Source organism: Saimiri boliviensis, chromosome 11 (genome assembly GCF_048565385.1).
Source record: "Saimiri boliviensis isolate mSaiBol1 chromosome 11, mSaiBol1.pri, whole genome shotgun sequence".
Lineage (NCBI taxonomy): Eukaryota > Metazoa > Chordata > Mammalia > Primates > Cebidae > Saimiri > Saimiri boliviensis.
Window position 1 is genome coordinate 49689466 of NC_133459.1, and position 22310 is coordinate 49711775.

The 22310-nt window shown below is 49.5% G+C and overlaps 1 protein-coding gene across 5 annotated transcripts in view; it reads right to left on the reverse strand.

Annotated features, from left to right (window-relative positions):
- Positions 1-16262, reverse strand: part of TTC39A (tetratricopeptide repeat domain 39A) — a 56827-nt gene extending 40565 nt beyond the window's left edge. The window contains exon 1 of one of the 5 annotated variants that reach the window (XM_010349200.3): positions 16150-16262. In XM_010349200.3, the coding sequence (XP_010347502.2) occupies positions 16150-16202 (53 nt within the window). In that variant the 5' untranslated portion in view covers positions 16203-16262. Of the gene's footprint in view, positions 1-1837; positions 2016-2229; positions 2567-2685; positions 2835-3118; positions 3187-16149 lie in introns of those variants that run through there. The other 4 variants (XM_074380800.1, XM_074380802.1, XM_039474217.2 and 1 more) reach the window with 4 other exon arrangements.
- Positions 16263-22310: the final 6048 nt, after the last annotated feature.

The following is a 22310-nucleotide window of genomic DNA, read 5'->3' on the forward strand; positions in this document are numbered from 1 at the left end:
ATGCTATAGGACTCCATTCACAGAAAACTTCAAAGAACAAACTACAAACTACCTTTTTTTTTTTTTTTTTTTTGAGACAGAGTTTCACTCTTGTTGCCCAGGCTGCAACCTCTGCCTCCTGGGTTCAAATGATTCTCCTGCCTCAGCCTCCCAAGTAGCTGGGATTACAGGCATGTGCCACCACACTTGGCTAATTTGATATTTTTAGTAGAGACGGGGTTTCTCCATGTTGGTCAGCCTGGTCTCGAACTCCCGACCTCAGGTGATCTGCTTGCCTCAGCCTCCCAAAGTGCTGGGATTATAGGCATGAGCCACCATGCCTGAACCAAACTACATATTTTTAAGACTTACACACACTGAGCAAAATAATAAAAACAGGGAAATGATAAAACCTAAATTCAGGATGGTAATTAACTCTGGAGACTGAAGAAGGGAAGAGGTTTCCACAGGACCTTTAAGGGTCTCTACCATGGTTTGTTTCTTAAAAAGAAAATAAAATGGATGGGACACGATGTTAATATCTGACAAAGTTGGGTCACAAAAGTATGGGAGTTCATTTTATTATTTGCTATATTTTTATGAAGGCTTAAAATGTTTCATGATTTTTAAAGAGGTAGAGATTTAAGGGTTTCATTCGTTCACCACTGACCATCTGGGCCCAGAGCAGGCCTCGCTGAGTGTTTGCTGAGTGAGCGAATAAGTGTCTCTATAGTGAAGGTGAGAAAGGTCCTGCTGTGTGCGGCCATCCTCTGCTCAGATCCCACCAGGATGACCCTAACCAGGGGTGGGGACAGATGGACAGGTGGCCTCAAGAAGAGTGGGCAGGCATGCAGAGAGGCAGGTATGGCTCAGCATAAGGAAGACCCACCAGCATAAGAGCAAGCTTGCTGTCCTGAGGCCTGCAGCAGGGCCAGAGGAGCCAGGGTTGTAGAGGGCACTTAGGCACGGAGGTAAGCATATAAGGAAGTGGGACGAATGTGGTTTTCAGCTAGGGAGTCTAGGCTTCTTTGATAGACAGCTTGCTCCATGCCCGACTTCTCTCCTGGAAACCACTTTTCTGGACCCAGCAGGGTGGTGGTGCTGTCAGGGCTGCGCAGAAGGAACCTATCCAACCTCCAGGTTTACAAAGACTCGGGCCCAGAGCAGGAAAGGAGCAGCCAGCCTCGCTTCCCTGTGCTTTCCAAAGGAGGGACCGGAAGTCTAGGAAGGGTAAAGGACTTGGCCAAAGTCATACAACAAAAGTGATCAAGCTGAAACTCACCAGGCAACCCTCTCCCAGGCCAAGGTGTCCCCCAGCAACCCAGCTTCCAAGCCCTGATAGAGCCACACACACACACAAGCCTGGTGGGGGTTTCCAGGTGCCAGCTGGCAGCAGCCTCCCTGTTCGTGTGTCAGGCCTCGGGCCCTTAGCAAATATTGTCACTGGTGGTGAGGCTCCAAGCAACCCTCCTCCCAGCTCACCTGGGCTGGATCTCTGCCCAGCAACCTCCCAGGGGTCAGGGCTCCCAGCAGCCGCCCCCTGCCCTGCCCACTGGGGCACAGGAAAAGCAGAGAGTTTCGGAAAGTCTCCCAGCAACAGCGGTTGTCACTGCTACAGGGGGTGATGTAGGTAGGGGTCCCATAGGGGTTTCTCAGTGGGATGTGGGTAGGGTTGGGCGGGAGAGCCACGTTGAATGTGACAACGCCCACTTTTTACTACCCAGGTTCCTGCTGCACCCAATGGGCCTGACTGGCCCATACTTGGCCCTTTAAGTTCCCCTGATGTCCCTGAAGATGATGGGGTGGGGGGATCTGACAACAGACAGAGCTGAGTTCAAATCCCACCTCCAGCTCTCACCTCCTGGGTGACCGATGACAAGTCACTTAAGTGCTCTGCCTCAGTTTCCTCATCCGTCACGGGGGAGAGTAACAGAGCCACCCAACAGGAGTGAACGCCACGAGGCAGGTTGGGAAGGCGGCTCTGAACGTGTCTGTGACTATAGCTCTGTGAGAAAGTTGGGACCCAGAAGGGGAGTGACCGACCCGGGGTCCCCGCGCCTCCTCCCCCTCGCAGCCCCCAGCGCCCACTCCTGGCGGCGGCGGCGGCTCCCGGGGCTGGGCGGGGTGGGGGCTGGAAGCCGCAGTGCGGCCCGGGCGGGTGCGCGGGGGAGGCCTGGCGCGGCGCCGGCCACCCGCCCCGGCCCCAGCCCGCGCCGCCCGCGCCCCCGGGCCTCCCCGCCGCGCACTTACCCCGCGGGCAGGGCTCCCGGGGCGTCGGCCGAGGTCATCGCCGAGGGGCGCGGGCGGCGCTGCCCCCGCCGAACGCCAGCCGCGGCCCAGGTGCTGCCGCCGGAACCCCGAGCCGGGCGCTGTGCGGTCGCGGACGCGGCGGCCGGGGAGGGGCGCGCCGGGGGCGGGGAAGGCGGCTGGGCCGGGCCGGGCCTCGGTCTCCCCACCCGCACCCGTGGGGCCATGGCCGCCCGCGGCGACCCGCGCTCCCGCACAGCCGGGGGTTCCGGGCGGCCCCCGCCCCCGCCCCGACAGGTAAGAGCCCGGCGCCCTCCGCGCAGACACCGCCCGGCCGGGAGCTGGCGCCCTCCTCACACGTCCCCACCTATTTGGCGCTAGAAGTTCTTCTCCGGGACCTGGGGCCCACTTGCTTGTCACTTCCCCTCCCCACAGCTCCCGCCCTGAAGCGGCCCCCACCTGAGTCGTCACCATCCTCGCGCACTAACGAGGGCATTCGTGCAGACAAAGACGGCCCCCAGAGGCAGGCCTGGATTTTAATCCCACCATCTCGCCCACGGAGTGACTGCAGGAGACAAGGCGGGTAAAACGCCGTTTAGCACTCACCGCCTTCTGGCAGTTCACAGTGCCTTCCCAAATAATCCCCGTAGTTGCTATTTTACAGATGGGGAAACTGAGACATGGGGTTCATTTGATTCACACATGATCACTCACCTAATAAGTGGCAAGCTAGGACTGGAATCCAGCCCTCCTGAATCCCAAGCCAACACTCCAGCCCCTTCCCCCCTTGGCCGTCTCTCCCTTGCGTTCCCAGTGCCTCTGTGGGGTCACCCACCACACTCCCCAAATGTCCACTGTGTCCAAAGCCCTGAGGTTGGTGTCTCCATCTGACCTGATCCGGCAGAGAGAGCCACTGGCCCATGAGGAGTTAACCAGCCACCACCTCCTGGCCCCAGATGCTGCTCTTAACCATGACTCATCAGAGCATGTGGCTGCCATTAGAGCTGTCCCTTCACAAAGGGAGGGACAGAAGTAAGGAAGTACTGTAGCTCCCCTGGAGCAACCATGACCTCCAGGACATCAGAAGAGGAAGCAGAAGGGGACAGCCTGCAGAAGCAGCCACGGTGGAAACAGGACTTGTACCAGATCCCAGGGGAGCCAGGCAGGTTGGGCTTGATGGTAGCTGCTCAAATCTAAACAGGCTGCCTGGAAAAGCAGTGTATTCCCATCTTGCCCATTTTTAAGCATGGGCCAGATGCTCACTTGCAAGAATCATCCCATTTCCAGGAGTCTCATATACAGACATGAAAAGATAATTAACTACTAGAAGCAAGGTGTGATGACATCCACCAGCAACTATGAAGAATCCAGAAAGGGGAGAGACTGGGGGACTTCCTGGAAGAGGTGGGGACAGAACTGAGCCTTGAAGTTTGTTATTTAAACACACTGAAGTCATTGAGAGGGTGTACCAGCTCGGGGAGCAGCATGGATGAAGGCATGGAGGTGGGAAAGGGCACACTGGGGATAGCTGGAGTTTGTGAGGCTGATGAGACCACCAGCAGTGAAGAGGCTGATGAGGCTGGGGCCCCTGTCACATGCCATGCACTTTCAAATCTCTAGGCATTTAAACATGCTGTTCCTTCTGTGTGGAACACACCTTCCTCCTTTGTCAGTTGTTAGTCACTCATGTAACCAGGGGTGGATCCAAAAGCTTACAATGAGGAGGCCACTGTTCAAAAGAAAAAATACAGGTTTACCAAAACAGGTTGAGCATTCCTAATTTCAAAATCTGAAATCCAGAATGCCCCAAAATTTGAAGCTTTTTTTTTCTTTGTTTTTTTTTTTTGAGACAGCGTCTCATTCTGTTGCCCAGGCTGGAGTGCGGTGTCATGATCTCATGATCTTGGCTCACCATAACCTCCGTCTCCTGGGTTCAAGCGATCCTCCTGCCTCAGCTTCCCAAGTAGCCGGGATTACAAGCACTCACCACCATGCCCAGCTGATTTTTGTATTTTTACTAGAGACAGGATTTTGCCATGTTTGCCAGGCTGGTCTTGAACTCTGGACCTCAAGTGATCCCCCTACCTCGGCCTCCCAAAGTGAGATGGATTACAGGCGTAAGCCACCGTGCCCAGCCTAAAACTTTAAGCTTTTTGAGCACTGTAGTTGGAGACGGCGTGCTGCCATGTTTGCTGTGCTGTTGTTACAGTGGACACAGGCATTCTGCCGATGCTCACGTGCTGCTGAGTTACCCTGAACACTTTAGTTTTTCAGTGTATTAATGGCATGTTATATTTTTACTGTTAAGTTCTTATATGTGAATAAGAGTAAAAAATGCTTATTGGGAGCATATAAATTCACAGTCAAAAATGATAGTGATATTAAATAATCACAGATTGTCCACATGGGTGGCTGAGAGAGTGACACCTCTGCTTTTTGATGGTTCAATGTACACAAACTTTGTTTCATGCACAGAATTATTAAAAATATTGTATAAAATTACCTTTAGGTGGCTGGGCACAGTAGCTCGCTCCTGTAATCCCAGCACTTAAGGAGGTTGAGGCAGGAGGATCACCTGAGGTCAGGAGTTTGAGACCAGCCTGGCCAACATGGAGAAAACCCCATCTCTACTAAAAATACAAAATTAGCTGGGCATGGTGGTGCGTGCCTGTAATCCCAGCTACTCAGGAGGCTGAGGCAGGAGAATTGCTTGAACTCAGGAGGTGGAGGTTGCAGTGAGCTGAGATCGAGTCATTGCACTCCAGCCTGGGCAACAAGATCGAAACTTCATCTCAAAAAAAAAAAAAGAAAAAAGAAGAAAAGGAAGGAAGGAAGGAAGGAGGGAAGGAGGGAAGGAAGGAGGGAGGGAGGGAAGGAAAGAAGGAGGGAGGGAAAGGAAAGGAAAGGAAAGAAAGAAAGAAAATTACCTTTAGGCTATGTGTGTAAGGTGTATATGAAACAGAAGTAAATTTTACGTTTAGGCTTGGGTCCCATCCCCAAGATAATTCATTATGCATATGCAAATATTCCAAAATCCATAAAAATCCCAAAATTGAAACACTTCTGGTCCAGAGCATTTTGGGTTAGGGATAGTCAGCCTGTATAAAATTGCCAGGGTTCTCCCAGGGCCTTGGAAGGGGCCAGGCAAGTGAGGAACCCTGAAGCTATAGGTTCTATTAGCGCCAAGGTAAACCTTTACTATATTTGACCAACGTTTGTTGAGATTTTGCCATGTGCCAAAACTCTTCCCTACCCTGCAGCTTTCAGTTCAGATGTCACCTCTCCCAGGAAGCTCTCCTTCCATAGCCAGGTCAGGGGATCCCTGTGCACCCACTGCCCTAACCCCCTCTGACCTACCTCATCACCCTGGGCTGTCACTGTCTGTGTGTGGTATGTGTATTTGGGGTGTTGGGGAGCAGGGAGTAGGTTTGTATGTGACTGTCTGCTTCTGGAGGGTAGGGCCTGGTCTGATTCATCTTTGTCTGAGGGCCTGACATCAGGTAGCTGACTAGTCACCAGACACTAACACGCGGCCTAACACTTTACAATTTGCCTCTGAGGTTATTATTATAACAATGGCTGACACACATCAAAGGCTTTTAACATGCTACATGTGGTGTTCAGTGTATAACATGGATTATCTTATTTAATTTTCACTTTACCACCTCTCTGAGCCTCAGTTTCCTCATCAGTAAAATGGAAATAATAATATTGCCTACTTCCAAGGTTGCTATAATGTGAATTAAGAATTCACATATAGGCTGAGCATGGTGGCTCACACCTGTAATCCCAGCACTTTAGGAGGCTGAAGCCTGCAGATTTCAGGAGTTTGAGACCAGCCCGGGCAACATGGTGAGAACCTGTCTCAAAAACAAAAAAACAAAACAAAAAAAACAAAAAAAACGGGCCAGTTGCAGTGGCTCACACCTGTAATCCCAGCACTTTGGGAGGCTGAGGGGGATGAAACACCTGAGGTCAGGAGTTTGAGACCAGCCTGACCAACATGGAGAAACCCCGTCTCTACTAAAAATACAAAATTAGCAACGTGTGGTGGCACATGCCTATAATCCCAGCTTCTCGGGAGGCTGAGGCAGGAGAATCGCTTGAACCCTGGAGGGAGAGGTTGCGGTGAGCCGAGATGGCGCCACTGGACTCCAGCCTGGGAAACAAGAATGAAACTCTGTCTCAAAAAAAAAAAAAAAGCCAAGCATGGTGGTACATAGTCCCAGCTACTCAGGAGGCTAAGCCTGGGAGGTTGAGGCTGCAGTGATTCTTGATGGTGTCACTGCACTCCAGCCTGGGCAACAGAGTGAGACCCTGTCTCAAAAAAAAATAAAAAATACAGTAGTAGAGTGCTATAAAAATGGCCTGGTGATGGTTGTGGTGGACCACTAGACACCGCTTTCTTCCCCATTTCAGAGATTAAAACTGAGCTCAGTAAGTGAAGCAGAAGAGTTGCCCTTAGAGCTGGAACTCTCCCTACACAACCACAGGGACAGTGATGCTGGAGCCACTCACCTGGTGAGTCAGCATATCAGAGTGGCCCACCCCTCAGGAGGGCCCCACCCAGGCCGATCCCGGCCCGCAGGAACTCTGGCCCAGCCCCAATGCAGGGGAGTTGTGAGTCACCATCTTCATTTCTGGCTCCCCAATACTTGGATAACCTGCATGTCCCCACCTTGAGGTGACAGCTGAGCCCTGGCGATGGGAGAGCATCCTGAGTCCTGGGAGTCTTCCTCCTGTCGGGAGACCTGTTTCCTGGTGAATTACACATAGGAGATGCCAGGCCTGCTTTCCTCCCTCATTTCCTCCCCAGCGTGCAAGAACAAATCACCAGGGTCACTACACCTCTCAACGGGCCTGAGAACCTTCACAGACTGTTTTCACCTGTGCCATCGTCAGCTTAAGAAGGCCCTTAACATGGCCAGGCACAGTGGCTCACACGTGTAATCCCAGCACTTTGGGAGGCTGAGGTGGGCAGATACTTGAGGTCAAGAGTTCGAGACCAGTGTGGCCAACAGGGTGAAATCCCATCTCTACTTAAAAAAAAAAATTAGCCGGGAGTGGTGGCGGACACCTGTAATCCCAGCTACTTGTGAGGCCGAGGCAGGAGAATTGCTTCAACCTGGGAGGCAGAGGTTGCTGTGAGGTGAGATCGCACCGTTACACTCCATCCTGGGCGACAGAGAGAGACTCTGTCTTACAAAAAAAAAAAAGGCCCTTAATAAATACCTATTAAGTGAGACCTCAGAATGCCCTAGAAAGCTTTTAATAGCATTACCTCCCATCTGACAGATGAGAAAATAGAGGCTTGGATCAAGGTCCAGCCATAGCTTGAACCCAGGTCTTGGTTCCTTATCCTCTAGGGAAAGTGGGAAGAGGACAAGAAGGGAGTGTTTGAAGTGGGAGGGTCATAGAAATGGGAGATGCAAGCAGTGACACATGGTGCCATTGTTGTAGAAAGAACTTAAGCTGTGAAGGCAGCTCTACCTCCACCTCTCTGAACCTCAGTGTTCCCATCTGTAAACCTGGGATAATAATCCCAAATTCTCAGGGATGCTGAGCAGATGACTGAGGATTATTTGGGTGACTCCTTCCCCCTTCTCAGCACACCTCGGAGCCCCTTCCCCCAGGCCTTTCCCTGGCATGACTTCCCAACACCTGCAGTCTCCACCAGCCCAGATCCCCCCTCCTCAGACTCTAGAACTGTTCCTCCCCTGCTGAACTGGTGACTATAAAGCAGCTTTTCTTAAATCGAGTGAACCCCACCCTAGCAGGCTACAGGCTTGGGCTTGTTAATAATTCACAAGTGAACGGGACCACCAACAAAGGGCTCTTGGAGGCCTGTGACAGTGACAGATCTTAAATCTCCTCTGGCAAGGGCCCCTGGGGAGGATCTACTCCTGCCTCTTGAACAGGCATGGACTTTGCCCCTCACTAGCTGTGTGACCTTCAGCAAGTCACTGCCCCATTCTGGGGCAGTTTTCTCTTCCCACTAGATATAAAGGGGAGAGAAATTGGGCCAGGAACTCAAGGGACCTCCCTGCTCTGAGGGTCTCGGTTCTAGAATCTGAGCTCTTCTACCGAAGTCTGGTTTCTAGGAGCTGCTGAGGGTGGGTCTAAGGAAGGAGCCTGGGCTAGCAGAAGAGACCAAGAACAGCTCTAACTGGAAAAAGGGGTCAAAGCTCTAATGAGGGGTCCAGCATTGAGTGGCATCCTTTCAGGGGTCAGAACTTGGGCGGCAGAGCCAGGAAGATCTGGATGGACTGCTGGCCCCATGATGTCCTAGCTGGGCAGTCCCAAACAACTCATCTGACTAGAGAATAGTTCAGAGAGCTGGTCTGAAAGTCAGGGCTTGCCCCTGACACTCTGGGCCAGCAACTTCATTTCTGAAAGGGGGATGATGATGGCACCAACCTCGTTAAGTTGTTGCAAGGATTAAATGACAGATGAGCTACCTGACACACTGCCGGTGGGAACAGAAATTGGCTCCATCTGCCTGTAATCCCAGCACTTTGAGAGGCCAAGGTGGGAGGGTTGCTTGATGCCAGGAGTTGGAGACCAGCCTTGGCAACATAGTGAGACCCTCATCTCTACAAAAAAATAAAAAGTTAGCTGGGCATGGTGGCACTCACCTGTAGTCTGCAGCTGTCTGTTCTCCACACAGCACTGGGCCCATTTGACACTTAGGCCAGATCACGTCACAACTCTGCTCAAAGCTCTATAAAGGATCCCCATGTTGCTCAGTGCAAAAACTACAGTCTATCCATGGCCCATGAGGCCCTGCACAACCTGTATGCTCCTACCATCTCCTGACATCATTTCCCTTTATTCCCTCTCTTATTTCAGCCACACCAGCCTCCTTGCTCACTTCCAACTATGCCAGGCACATTCCCACCTCGGGCCCTTTAGACCCGCTATGGCTGGAATGCTTTTCTCACACAATTCACTCTTTCTCCTTTAGATCTCAGCTCAAACGTCACCTTCTCTGTGAGTCCTTCCCTGACCATTCTATTTATTTATTTGTTTGTTTGTTTGTTGTTTATTTTGAGACGGAGTCTTGCTCTGTCGTCCACGCTGGAGTGCAGTGGTGTAATCTTCGCTTATTGCAACTTCTGCTTCCCGGGTTCAAGAAGATTCTCCTACCTCAGCCTCCCAAGTAGCTGAGAGTACAGGTGCCCACTACCACGCCCAGCTAACTTTTGTATTTTTAGTAGAGATGAGGTTTCGCCATGTTGGCCAGGCTGGTCTTGAACTCTTGACCTTAAGTGATCCACCCACCTTGGCCTCCCAAAGTGTTGGGATTACAGATGTGAGCCACACCCGGCCTGATTTATCCTCCTTTGAGTGGCCTGTCCTGTGCTCAGGGACAGCGCTTGGGGACACCTTTCAATCACCCAAATATAAAGCAATTGCCCATTTAATCATTTACTTAGTAAGACAGCAGTTTCTTTCAATGTGAGATTTAGCTACTGTATGTATCTGAGGAAGGATGTTTCTTAGCTGGAAATGGATTGAGCAGCTGCAGTGATTCTTCTTGCAGGGTGTGGGTGCTGGTCAGAGCAGACGCTGTAAGAGGGAGGCTAAGGAGTAGCACCTGGGGCTGCAGGAGGCAAAACAAATTTCACTCCCATGGGAAGAAAAGAGGTCAAAATCTTAGCATAAGAAAGGATGGCTTAGGAATCTTGAGCTAAGAGAAATAGTCCTCTTTTCTCCTGGGAAGGAAGATGTTGGAAGACACACTGGGGCCTCCCAGAAGGGGATGTTCTACAGGAAGGCTCCTTCCAGGATGGCTGAGGGGAGAGGGCCAAAACATCATAAAATCATCTGTTCCTCGCTCCCTGCTTCCTAAGGTATTCTTGAAAGTTATAGCCTGGCCAGTGGGAGGCTGAGGTAGGAGGATCACGTGAGGCCAGGAGTTCGAGACCAGACTGGGCAACATGGTGAAACCCCATCTCTACCAAAATAAATAAATAAATAGATAAGTTATAGCTTGGCCCCAGTCAAGCTGCTAGGGAATTAAGGGAAGAGTCCATCCCACCCATGGCATGAGGTGATTGCCATAGAGTGACCATTTGCATCCCCCCAACATTCATATGTTGAAATCCTTATGCCTAAGGTGACAGTATTAGGAGGTGGGCTCTTTGGGAGGTGATTAGGCCATGGGGGCAGAGCCTTAATGAACAAGATTGGTGCCCTTATAAAAGAAATCCAAGAGAGACTCCTCGCCCCTTCCTCCATGTGAAGACACAGCAAGAAGGGACCATCTCTGAGTCAGAAAGCAGGCCCTCATCAGATACTGAATCTGCCTTGATCTTGGACTTGCCATTCTCCAGAACGGTGAGAAATAAATTTCTGTTGTTTACAAGCTCCCTAGTTTATGATATTCCATTATAGCCGCCTGATTGGGAGCAAATTAAGAAAGATGATCTAGCCAAGTGCCTCAGTGACCATTCCCCCAGCAGGCCAGGGTGGTGGTGGAAGTCAGGGAGAGAATGGCTGTGTCTGGTAAGGTGGCACCACAGGAGAGTGGTGGGTGGCACAGGCCCCCAGGGGGGCCACGAGTTTTCAGATCTCAGAGCATCAGAAACAGCAGAGGGACCCAGAGGAATGGGCAGGGTGCTCCAAATATAATGTGGGTATGTCGTGAAACTACAGCTTTTTTTAAGACCTGCTTAGTGGTCAAGTCTGCTAAATACTGCCCTCCTCCCTCATCGCGCCCCCTTTCTCCTCCCTTTCTCTCCAGCCCATTGGCTGAGTGAGGAGCCTTCTCTTACTTTACCCCACCTCTCAGAGAACAGTGATTGGTTGAAGGAAGCACCAGTCAGTCTCCTGAGCTTTTTCAGACTAAAGCTGGAGAAGCCCTTCCTCTTGTAATTATTCATGCTGGTATTGCAGCATGCCAGGCAGTGCTTTACATAAACTAACTCATGCGATCCTCACAGCAATCCTGGGAGGCGAGTCCTAACATTACCCCCTCTTTACAGATGAGGCACGAGAGGCTAAACAGCCTGTCCAAAGTCAAACTGCTAGAAAGTTTCAGAGTAAGGCTTCAAAACCAGCCTAAGTCCAGGTGTGGTGGACCTGTAATCCCAACACTTTGGGAGGCCGAGGTGGGTGGATCACTTGAGGTCAGGAGTTTGAGGCGAGCCTGGCCAACATGGTGAAACCCTGTCTCTACTAAAAGTACAAAATTAGGCATGGTGGCACATGACGGTAATCCCCACTACTTGGGAGGGTGAGACAGGAGAATCGCTTGAACCGGGAAGGTGGAGATTGCAGTAAGCCAAGAGCACCACTGCACTCCAGCCAGTGTGACAAGAGTGAAACTCCATCTCACACAAAATAAAAAAACCACACACACACACACACACACACACCCCAACAACAACAGCAACAAGCAAAACCAGCCTATGTGGCTCCAGAGTACTTCTTGCTGCTTTGATTTAGCATCCCAGGACTTGAGCTTGGAAGCTGCTGGCAGCCATGCCTTGCACTGAGTGGAGAAGCAGGTGAGTGTTAGGAGAGAATGGAGCTGGCCACAGAGAGAAACTGCGTTGAGAAGAAGACATTTTCAGGAAAAACAGAGCAACTCAAGCACCTCAGATGATAGATGTGAAGATATTACAGGAAATGTGGCATGCTGACAGAACTGAAGTTGCAACCCAAATCTATTTCTCAGTGACCCCAAAAATGACCCAAATGTTCCAAGTTTGAACCCCTCCATAACTGACAGTGGGACAAAGATTGCTTGAATGTTTTTCAAGGTCTTGTCACCAGGGATTGAGGATCTGAGAGACCACAATGTGCCTCTTACACTGGAGCCCTCTCTTACCCCTTACAGTCACCCTCAGCAACCCTCAGGGGCAGAGCAGAGTCCTGGGATTATAAGCTTCAACACTGTAGAAACTTGGAATTTTAAATCACAAGTCTGGGAATCACACATTATTCAACTTGCAGGATCTGAGAATCACAGAGGTCAAAACTCAGCACTGGCCTCCAGTCCAAATTCATTCCCAAGGAAAAGACCCCAAAGCCACCCAAGGATTCCAGCCACCAAATTAGAGACTCCCAACCTAGAAGCATCTGAGAGCTCCTGCAGCTCAGGCTCAGACCAAGAGCAGGAATTCTGACCACAGCAGTCCTAGCAGGCCTCCAGCCTCCTTGGCTGGGTGCCTCCATTCTTGAGGAGGCTCCTCCCTCCACAGCAGATCTGCCACTCAGTTACCCTCTTCAAAGCAATCTGCCTGTCTGCACATCCCCTTTTATTTTTCGTGCTGTCTCCTACCTCAAGTCGGGGCTATGGTATGCCTAAGAAGGGCCTGATTTGTAGGCTGAGTAGGGGGCGGTCCCCACTGTAAGATGCATGGGTGTCAGCAACAATCCCCTTTCCTTTTCCCAGCAGTTCCCAGCTACCCAATCCTGGTGCCTGAAATCCCGCCATTGACTCCCAAACGTTTCAGAATCCCCTCTGCTCAAAGCAAATACCCTGGAAGGAATATTACCTCATATCAGTACCGAGAAGGAAGTGAACACTGACTATGCCCCACTGACTGTTAGGTCCTTTACAAATAACTTCACTACATCTTCCCACAGCTCAGAGAGTAGCTATTATTTTACAGCTGAGTAAACTGAGGTTCACACATATCAAACAATAAATCAATGTCAAAGAGCCAGTAAGTCAGTGGCAAGGCAGGAGTTTAGCACGCCTCCACCTCCCCATCCCCCTGTCAAGCTCTTTGACCTTGGCTATGCTGTGGGACCCAGGGTGGTGTGGTGGGTGAGGGTGGAGAGGTCACAGGTCCTGAGCTGGAAGAATAGAGACCCAGGTTTGAGCCTTGGGTGTGAGACCTCATGTGGGCAGCTGGGAGAAAGGAATTCTCTGGGTATTTGTGCTCAGCAAGTTCCAGCTGAAGTACAAAGGTACAGGTGTGCAGGCTCACACACACACTTCCTCATGCAGGTCCGTGGAGGGGTGTGGAGGCCTCTGCTTGACCAGAGGCCCCCCACTTCTCAGCCTGTCCATTCACTGCTTCTCAATTCTTCCTTCTTAACATCTATCTCGCATTCCCTCCATTCTTCTAACCCATACTCCAGCATCTGTCTCCTGGACCATCACGCCAGCCTCCCCTCTGCTCTCCCTGCACACTGAGACATGAGTAACATACACACACTGGAGACCCCGAAGGCTCCCTGGTGCCCACAGGATGATGCACAACTGGATTCTCCAAGGCAGGGCAGGTCCTGGCAGTCAAGAAAGCCATCTGGCCAAGGGATCTTGCCTTCCTCAGAAATCATCCCCTCATGTCCTCAAAACCAAAATGCACTCTGAGCCCTATTCTGTGCTGTGCTATGGGAACATGGGGGCAGATAAGCCCTGTTCCCTTTCCATAAGTAGTAGGGAAACAGAAAAGGAGGAGGTGACCGCGATCCAGCATTGAAATGATCTGTCCACAAAAATCCTTCCTCCATAGGACAGCATGGTCATCTTCAAATATGTAAATACCCTGCTAAAGCCCTCCAGTGGCTTCCCACCACAGTGAAACCTAAATTCCCAGTCCCGTTTGTTCTGGCCAGCCTGCTTCTGGGTCTCACCAGGTATTGATCTTCCACCATCCACACTCCTTTCTTCTCGGACACAGCTCGGGCTTCGATGTGAGCAGTCCTGCCTGCAGTGCTTCAGCACCGTCAGTTTCACTGTGCACAACGTTGCCTTATTGTACGCCTTGCCCAAGTGTTTACTTGTTTACTTGTTTATGTCTGTCTCTCCCACTAGAACATGGTCTTGGCCAGGCACAGTGGCTCATGCCTGTAATCCCAGCACTTTGGGAGGCCGAGGTGGGCGGATCACGAGGTCAGGAGTTTGAGACCAGTCTGGCCAACATAGTGAAAACCCATCTCTACAAAAATATAAAGAAATAGTGTGGTGCTGTGTACTTGTAATTTCAGCTTCTTGGGAGGAGAATCAAATGAACCTGGGAGGCGGAGGTTGCAGTGAGTCAAGATTGTGCCATTGCACTCCAGCCCAGGTGACAGTACGAGACTCTGTCTCAAAAAAAAAAAAAAAAAAGAACATGGTCTCCAAGAGCAAGACCTGTATGTTGGAAGTAATGCCTTACCTGCAGTTTCTCATACAGTGCTGGCCCAGCACACAAGTGCTCAACAATGTGTGCTGAAAGGCTGAATGAGAGCCACCAAAGGCGGTGGAGAGTTATGGAAGGGTTTTCTTTTCTTTACATTTTTTCGCCTTTATTATTTATAGAGAGACAGGCTCTCGCTATGTTGCCCAGCCTGCTCTCAAACTCCTGGGCTCAAGTGATCCTCCCGCCTTGGCCTTCCAAAGTGCTGGGATTACAGGCGTGAGCCACCACACCTTGCCCATGGAAGGGTTTTAAAGTAGAAAATGACTTGGTCTGGTTTGTGCTTTAGAGAGGACACATGCACACGAATGTTCATTGCAGCACTGTTTACAATAACAAAGACTTGGAATCAACCCAAATGCCCATCGACGATAGACTGGACAGGGAAAATGTGGCACATATACACCATGGAATACTATGCATCCATAAAAAATGATGAGTTCGTGTCCTTTGTAGGGACATGAATGAACCTGGAAACCATCATTCTCAGCAAACTGACACAAGAACAGAAAATCAAACACCGCATGTTCTCACTTATGGGCGGATGTTGAACAATGAGAACAAGTGGACACAGGGAGGGGAGTGTCACACACTAGGGTCTGTGGAGGGAAACTAGGGGAGGGACAGTGGGGAGTGGGGAGTTGGGGAGAGATAACATGGTGAGAAATGCCAGATATAGGTGATGGGGAGGAAGGCAGCAAACCACATTGCCATGTATGTACCTATCCAAAAATCTGGTATGTTCTTCATATGTACCCCAAAACCTAAAACGCAATAAAATATATATTTAAAAAAAAAAGAAAAAGAAAGGATGTGTGGAAAGGGAGAGCCTGGAGAAGCTGGAGAAGGGGGCCTATTGCAATAGTCCAAGGAGAATAAACAGCTTTGAGAGATGCTGGGAGATAAAATCAACGGGACTTGTGGAGCGGGTGGGAGTAAGGGAGGCAGGTGTCAGGGATGACTCCCAGGTTTCGGGCTTGGGCAACTGGGTGGATGACTATACCATTCACCGAGACGGGACACAGAGGGAGGAACAGGTTTGGGGTTTGCCAAGTCTGAGGTGTTCACAGGACAGTCAGATGGAGGTGTTGGATTGCCCCCGCTCTGGCACAGCAGGGTGAACTTTAAATATGTAAATATGAAGGATTTTGGGGGAGGGCCGACAAGCCTCAGAAGAGAGGTCAGGGCTGTCATCCCCTCACAGGAACACAAGTGGGGGGGGGTGTCACTAACTCATCCCGGAGGTAGGGACAGCTAGGGAGGTGACTGACACACCCCGGAGGGCTGGCCTTGGAGGAGCTGCGGTGCACATAATTCACCCTGGACTGGGACTCGAACCCAGGACTTCCCTCACCTGCTCCTCGGATGTGGACAACCCCTCAGAGGCACAGCCCTGGCTTCATCCAGGTATACAGGATGCCCACGCTTGGCTCATGCAGAGCTGGGGAGAACCACGTGAGAGGATGGAGGGCTAAGCTCGGACGCTGCTGCCCAAACCTGACCGCCAGCCCCGCCCGAAGTCCCGCTCATCGAGCTACCTTTGCAGGTGGCCCGCGGCTTACAACATGGAGCGGCGCTCAGGTGGGACCGCGTCCATACTCCCCGGTCCCCACCCTGCTGGGGGCGAGGACAGAGTAGGGCCCGTGCGGCCCTGGCCCTCCCGGCCACACACCCTTTCCCTCGCTGTGCCCTTCGGCCATTCCCCCCGACTTCGGCTGGGTCCTCCGCCGACCCCTGGGTCCCATCCGCGCCTGCCGCCGAGTCCCCGCCCCCTGCCCGGTACCTGCGGTCGCTTTTCCCGGACGCCGCCTCCTTCCAGGTGGTCAGGAAGGCCATGAGTGCGGGCGGGGCTCGGTCGGGGGCGCGGGCGGCCCCTCGCGGCGGCAGTGGCGGCTCCGGTGGCAGCACCCGGACGGGGCGAGCAGGGCGGGACCCGCGGCTCCTCCCCGCCCTGGCCCGGCGCCTCCCTGACCCAAAGGGCGTCGGTGTCCCTGGAGCGGGCCTGTGGTCCCGGGGCAAGCCCAGTCCCACCCAGAACTAGGAAGGACCTCGAGCACTCCGAGACGCATCACTGGGCCCCGGGAGAAACGGAGGTCCAGGCTTTGCACAAGGTCACGAGGGGGCCAGCGGCAGGTCTCCCACTCCGTCCAGAGCCCGGCCTCCTAACCGACGGGCCGCAAGACGTCCTTACGGGTCTCTGCGGGACACAGCGGCACCACCACCCTACAAACAGAGCCAGCTTTGTTAGGGCCGCGCCCGAATGGGGTCAGAGGCTCGGGACTGAGTCAAATGCGGGGCACAGAGCACCAGCAGCAGGGGGCTGATAGGCGGGGAAGTGGACAGCAGCTCTCTGCGCCTAAGGGTGGAGGCTGCAGGCCAGGCCAGGCCAGGCCCTGGCACGTGACCCACTTCACCGACTTCTGAGTTCAGTCCCCCATGGCAGGTCGGGGGACAGAGGAGAATGAACCACAGCCCCATCTCCAGTGTAAACTTTCTTTGAAGCCCCATATTTTCTCTTAGGTCATGTACAGTTTTGGTTTTTATTTTAAATTACCACCACCAAGCAGAATCAGCTCTGGAGCAAGAGGATTCCCTGGCCTGCAGTCCAGGGGCTTTTACTGGAGGCCCAACTAAGGAAACGGAGTAGGAGAGCACCCTGAGGAGGCCTATGAGGAAGACCTGCTCCAGCTCCAGTGTGAAGAGTAGATTCAGGGACCCCTGGAGACTTAGCTCATCAGAGAACGTGGGGGGTTGAACACAGGGCAGGGGCAGGGTGGCTAAGGACAATTTTGGTTTCCTTCTGGGCTAGGTCTGTGGCTAGGTACTTGTGCAATACAAATTTTGTGTCCAGTAAGTGATGACTGGTTCTCACATGTCAGGTGTTCTCTCATATCAAGCCCCGAGCCAGGCAGTTTACACCAATTCTTGTACATACTCACTCATCCCAACTTTACAGTTGATGAAACAGGTTCAGAGGGGTGAATGACCTTTCCTGAAATCAAGTTGTGGACCAGGTCTTACACCCAGGCTTCTCTGCCCAATCTGGTGCTTTCCTCTCACCCTGCCTATGGATCATGGGTGGGCTCAGCATGGCGTGGGAGGTCCTGTGCAAAGCTGCCCAGAGGGCAGAGGCTCCAAGGACCATCTGGGCTATTTCTCTCACTCTTCCCTGGTAGGCAGCAGAGAACATATGACCTTTTCCTCTTTCTCTGGGCACTCATATCATGGTCTTTGCAGATCAACAAGGACCCGAGAATACTGCTTATCTGATCACAAAGCTAGAGCTTCTAGATCTGGAAATTCCAGTTACAGTTTGCTCAGGGACCCAAACCCCTTAATTCACAGAGCCTCTTCCAGCTCGGCAGCACTGGGCACTTCAGACAGTCAACTTTCTCCTGGGTTCACAGGCAAGAAGAGCCACAGGACCTCAGAAGCCTGGCTTCCTATGGGTCCAGAGCCCAGTCTCATGGAAGCCTCTGAGCCCACAGCCAACACCACTTCCTCCAGGAAGCTGTCCAGGATCTCCCCATTTGGAGCAGTCTCTCCCTTTTCAGAGTTACATTTTTATCTGTCTCTCTCACAGCAATTAGCATTATATATTTTTAAATCCTTGTTTAAGTTATTTACAATGGTATTTGTCTCATTTTTCAGATTTCGATCTGAAGCTACAGACAATATCTCATATGTTGTTTTCCACAGAGCCCAGCACTATTGCTATACATAGCAGGTACTCAATGGTGAGTAAATAGAGAAGGAAATAATATCTATAAAACTTCTACCCAGTGGTAGGCACTATGCAGAGAGCCTTTACATATTACCTCTAGTCTAGACAACTGTTTTAAGAATATTTGGGTCAGAAGTTTCGAAATGTTCTTAAGATCAAATCAGGAGCTGGGATTCAATCCTGGGGTCCTTAAACTTCAAGGCTCGTTTCTTATTCTTCCTCATCTGTGTAGAATTATGTTACTTGGGCACTATTTTAAACTCTTCACATGTGCCAACTCATTTAATCCTCAAAATAATCCTAACATGTCTGTTCTTTTACAACCCCAATTTTACAGTTGAAAAAGTGAGGCAGAGAGGAATTTTAATTTGCTCAAGATCACACAAACTAGTTAAGTGGCAGAGCTAAGACTCAACACAAGCAGCTGGACTCGTCTATATCTTAACCCCAGCCCTAGTGTGCCTGCCACACAAGCTATTAGATGCGCAAGGCATTTATGAGCCACTTTCTCAAGCTTATTTTGAATTATGTAACAAACCCAAGGTAGAATAGGTTTTATTCTTCCCATCCTCTCTTCCACTGGAGCCACACTGCTTAGGTTAGGATCTTGGCCCCACCACTTGGTAACTGCACAACCAGGCAAGTTATTCAACCTCTTTGTGTCTGTTTTTTAACAGTAAAATGACGATAACTGTACCTGTTACAAGGGTTGTTGTAAGGATTAAATAAGTTAATGCAAGTAAAACAGAACGGTGCTAGACACATAGTGTGTGTTACCTCTACGTCCTATAGTTTTATCCATTATCAGAGGGCAATGAAGTGTTCTTATTTATTTATTTATTTATTTATTTTAGAAAGAAAAAAAGAATAATAAGAAAAAGCATAAAGAAGAGGAAGAAAGAGAAAGAGGAAGAAGGAGAGAGAATGGGGGTATTGCTTTATTGCCCAGGCTAGAATGCAGTCTAAATATGGGTATGCCTATAATTGTCCTTAATAATGGAGACATGAAAGAAAATGAGGGAAGAGAATAACAAACAAGGAGCCAACCAACATTTCGTTTAAACTTCTAAGTTGATATGATGTGGTACTGATAAGAGTGTATATTTTGTGTATTTAAAGTGGAGAGTTCTATAAATGTTAATTACGTTTACTTGTTCCAGATCTGAGTTCAAGTCCTGGATATTGTTGTTAATTTTCTGTCTCATTGATCTGTCTAATGTTAATGTTGAAGTCTCCCACTATTATTGTGTGGGAGTCTAAGTCTTTTATAAGTCTTGTATGTCTGGGTATTCCTGTATTGGGTGCGTATATATTTAGGATCTTTAACTCTTCTTGTTGTTGCGTTGATTCTTTTATCATTATATAATGTCTTTCTTTGCTTCTTTTGATCTTTGTTGCTTTAAAGACTATTTTATCAGAGGCAAAAATTGTAACTTCTGCTTTTTATTTATTTATTTTTGCTCTCTGATTGGTAAATCTTTCTCCATCCCTTGTTTTGAGTCTTTGTGTATCCTTGAATGTGAGATGGGTCTGGATGCAGCATACCGATGGGTTTTAGTTTTTTGTCCAAATTGCCTGTCTGTCTTTGAATTGGGGAATTTAGTCAATTTAAATTTAGAATTAATAATGATATATGTGAGTTTAATACTGCCATTTAATATTAGCTGGCTATTTTGCCCATTAGTTGATGTAAATTCTTCATTATATTGATGCTCTTTACTTTTTGGTATTTTTTAGAAAGGCTGATACTGTTTCTTCCTTTTTATGTGTAGTGGTTCTTTCAGAAGCTTTTGTAAAGCAGGCCTGGTGGTAATGAATTCTCTGAGTGCTTGCTTGTTCACAAAAAACTTTATTTTTCCTTCACTTATGAAGCTTAGTTTGGCTGGATGTGAAATTCTGGGTTGAAAGTTCTTTTCTTTAAGGATGTTGAATATTGGTCCCCACTCTTCTTCTGGCTTGTAGGGTTTCTGCTGAGAGTCTGATAGGCTTCCCTTTGTGGGTGACCTGACCTTTCTCTCTGGCTGCCCTTAGTATTTTCTCCTTCATTTCAACCCTGGTGAATCTGACGATTATGTGCCTTGGAGTTGCTCTTCTTGAGGAATATCTTTGTGGTGTTCTCTGTATTACCTGGAGTTGAATATTATCCTGCCTTACTAAGTTGGGAAAATGTTCCTGAATAATATCCTGAAGCGTATTTTCCAGCTTGGATTCATTCTCTTCATCACATTCAGGTACACCTACCAAGCGTAGATTAGGTCTTTTCACATAGTCCCATATTTCTTGGAGACTTTGCTCGTTCCTTTTTATCCTTTTTTCTCTAATCTTGTCGTGTTTTATTTCATTGAGTTGGTCTTCGACCTCTGATATCCTTTCTTCTGCTTGATCAATTCGGCTGTTAAAACTTGTGCATACTTCACGTAGTTCTCGTATTGTGTTTTTCAGCTCCATCAATTCACTTATTTTCCTCTCTAAATTTTGTATTCTTGTTGACATTTCGTCAAACCTTTTTTCAAAGTTCTTAGTTTCTTTAGATTGTGTTAGAACAAGTTCTTTTAATTCACCGAAGTTTCTTATTATCCACATTTTGAAGCCTGCTTCTGTAATTGGAACACACTCGTTCTCCATCAAGCCTTGTTTCGTTGCTGATGAGGAACTGGGATCCCCTGCTAAGGGAGAGGCATTCTGATCTTGGGTATTCTCAGCCTTTTTTGGCTGTTTTCTTCCCTTTGTTGTAGATTTATCCATCTGTGGTCTTTATAATTACCGTCTTTGTAATTGGGTTTGAGTGGACGTCCAACTTATTGATTCTCAGCGCCGAAATCTGAGCAACCCACTGCGCCAACTGAATCAGCAGCGTTAAGATTGATGGTGCTTTTCTGACTCTGCACTAAGAACCGAGGTTCTGAAGCACCAGGGAATCTCCTGGTGCATGAGCAGTAAGAATTCATGTGAAGGTGTGGTGTCCTCTCGTTCTTTGCGTTTTCACTGGGAGCTACAATCCCGAGCTGCTAGCGATCAGCCATCTTGGATCTCTCTCCAAAGTGTTCTATTTAAATGAACTTTCAAGATAACTCAAATCTGTCCCCTTTATTATTACCTCTTCTGTCTTTTTAAACATGGACATGGCAGCTCTTAGTGAATATCTGCCATGTAACAGAAACCATGACTTTGTATCTTTTTTTTTTTTTTTTTTTTTTTTTTTTTTGAGACAATGTCTTGCTCTGTTGCCTAGTCTGGAGTGCAGTGGTATGATCACAACTCACTGCAGCCTGTAACTCCTGGCTTCGAGTGATCCTCCCACATCAGTCTCCTGAGTAGCTATGACTTCAGGTGCATGCTGCTATGCCTGGCTAATTTTTAAAATATTTTTTGTAGAGACAGATTGTTGCTATATTGTCCATGCTGGTCTGGAACTCCTGGACTCAGGCAATCCTCCTGCCTGGGCCTCCCAAAATTCTGGGATTACAGGCATGAGCCACCACATCCAACCTGTGTCTATCATCTTTAATCCTGGCAACAACCCTGTAAGGGAACTGTTATCCCTGAGAACCACAGAGGTTAACAGATTTACCCAAAAACACAGTTAGGAAATTTAAGACCAGAATTTAGACCCATGTGTTAAAAGTCCAAAGTGTGGATTCCTTCCACAAGGCCAGGAACCTGCTCAGGAAGCTGAGATACATCAGAGTTTTCTTTTGTTTGTATGTGGTTAAGGCAGTGTGCTACAAGGGAGCAAGGGTGAAGGGCTGCTAACCTGCTTCTACCCATTCTAGGACCAGAGTTTTGATTCAATTAAGTTAGCCTCTACCCCATCCAGGTCTCTACATGTCACAGTGCTTAGAAGGATCTATAACTCATGTAGAGGCTCAAAATCTGGAGAACAAATCAGGGTTGTCTCAGTCCTGACAAGTCCACCCATCATTAAAAGGCCCACAGGCTGAGCAAGCAGTTTTGTTCAGTTTCTCCCGTATATAGAGCCTCGGAGGGATGCAGGATCTGCTCTGTGCTCGATGGAGGCTTCTTGCTTAGGACCTAGGTTGCTGAGTCTTGCACACCTGCTCTTAAGGGCAGTCCTTTGAGCATAAGTAGTAGCAGAGATCAAAAGGCAGTCCAATGTGGCAGAAGAGTAAGTTTCACAGCTAGGCACCTGGGCTGGAACCTGGATTGTCCAGCTGTGAACCTTTACTAGGTTGAGGTTTCTTGGCCAAATTGCTTCCATC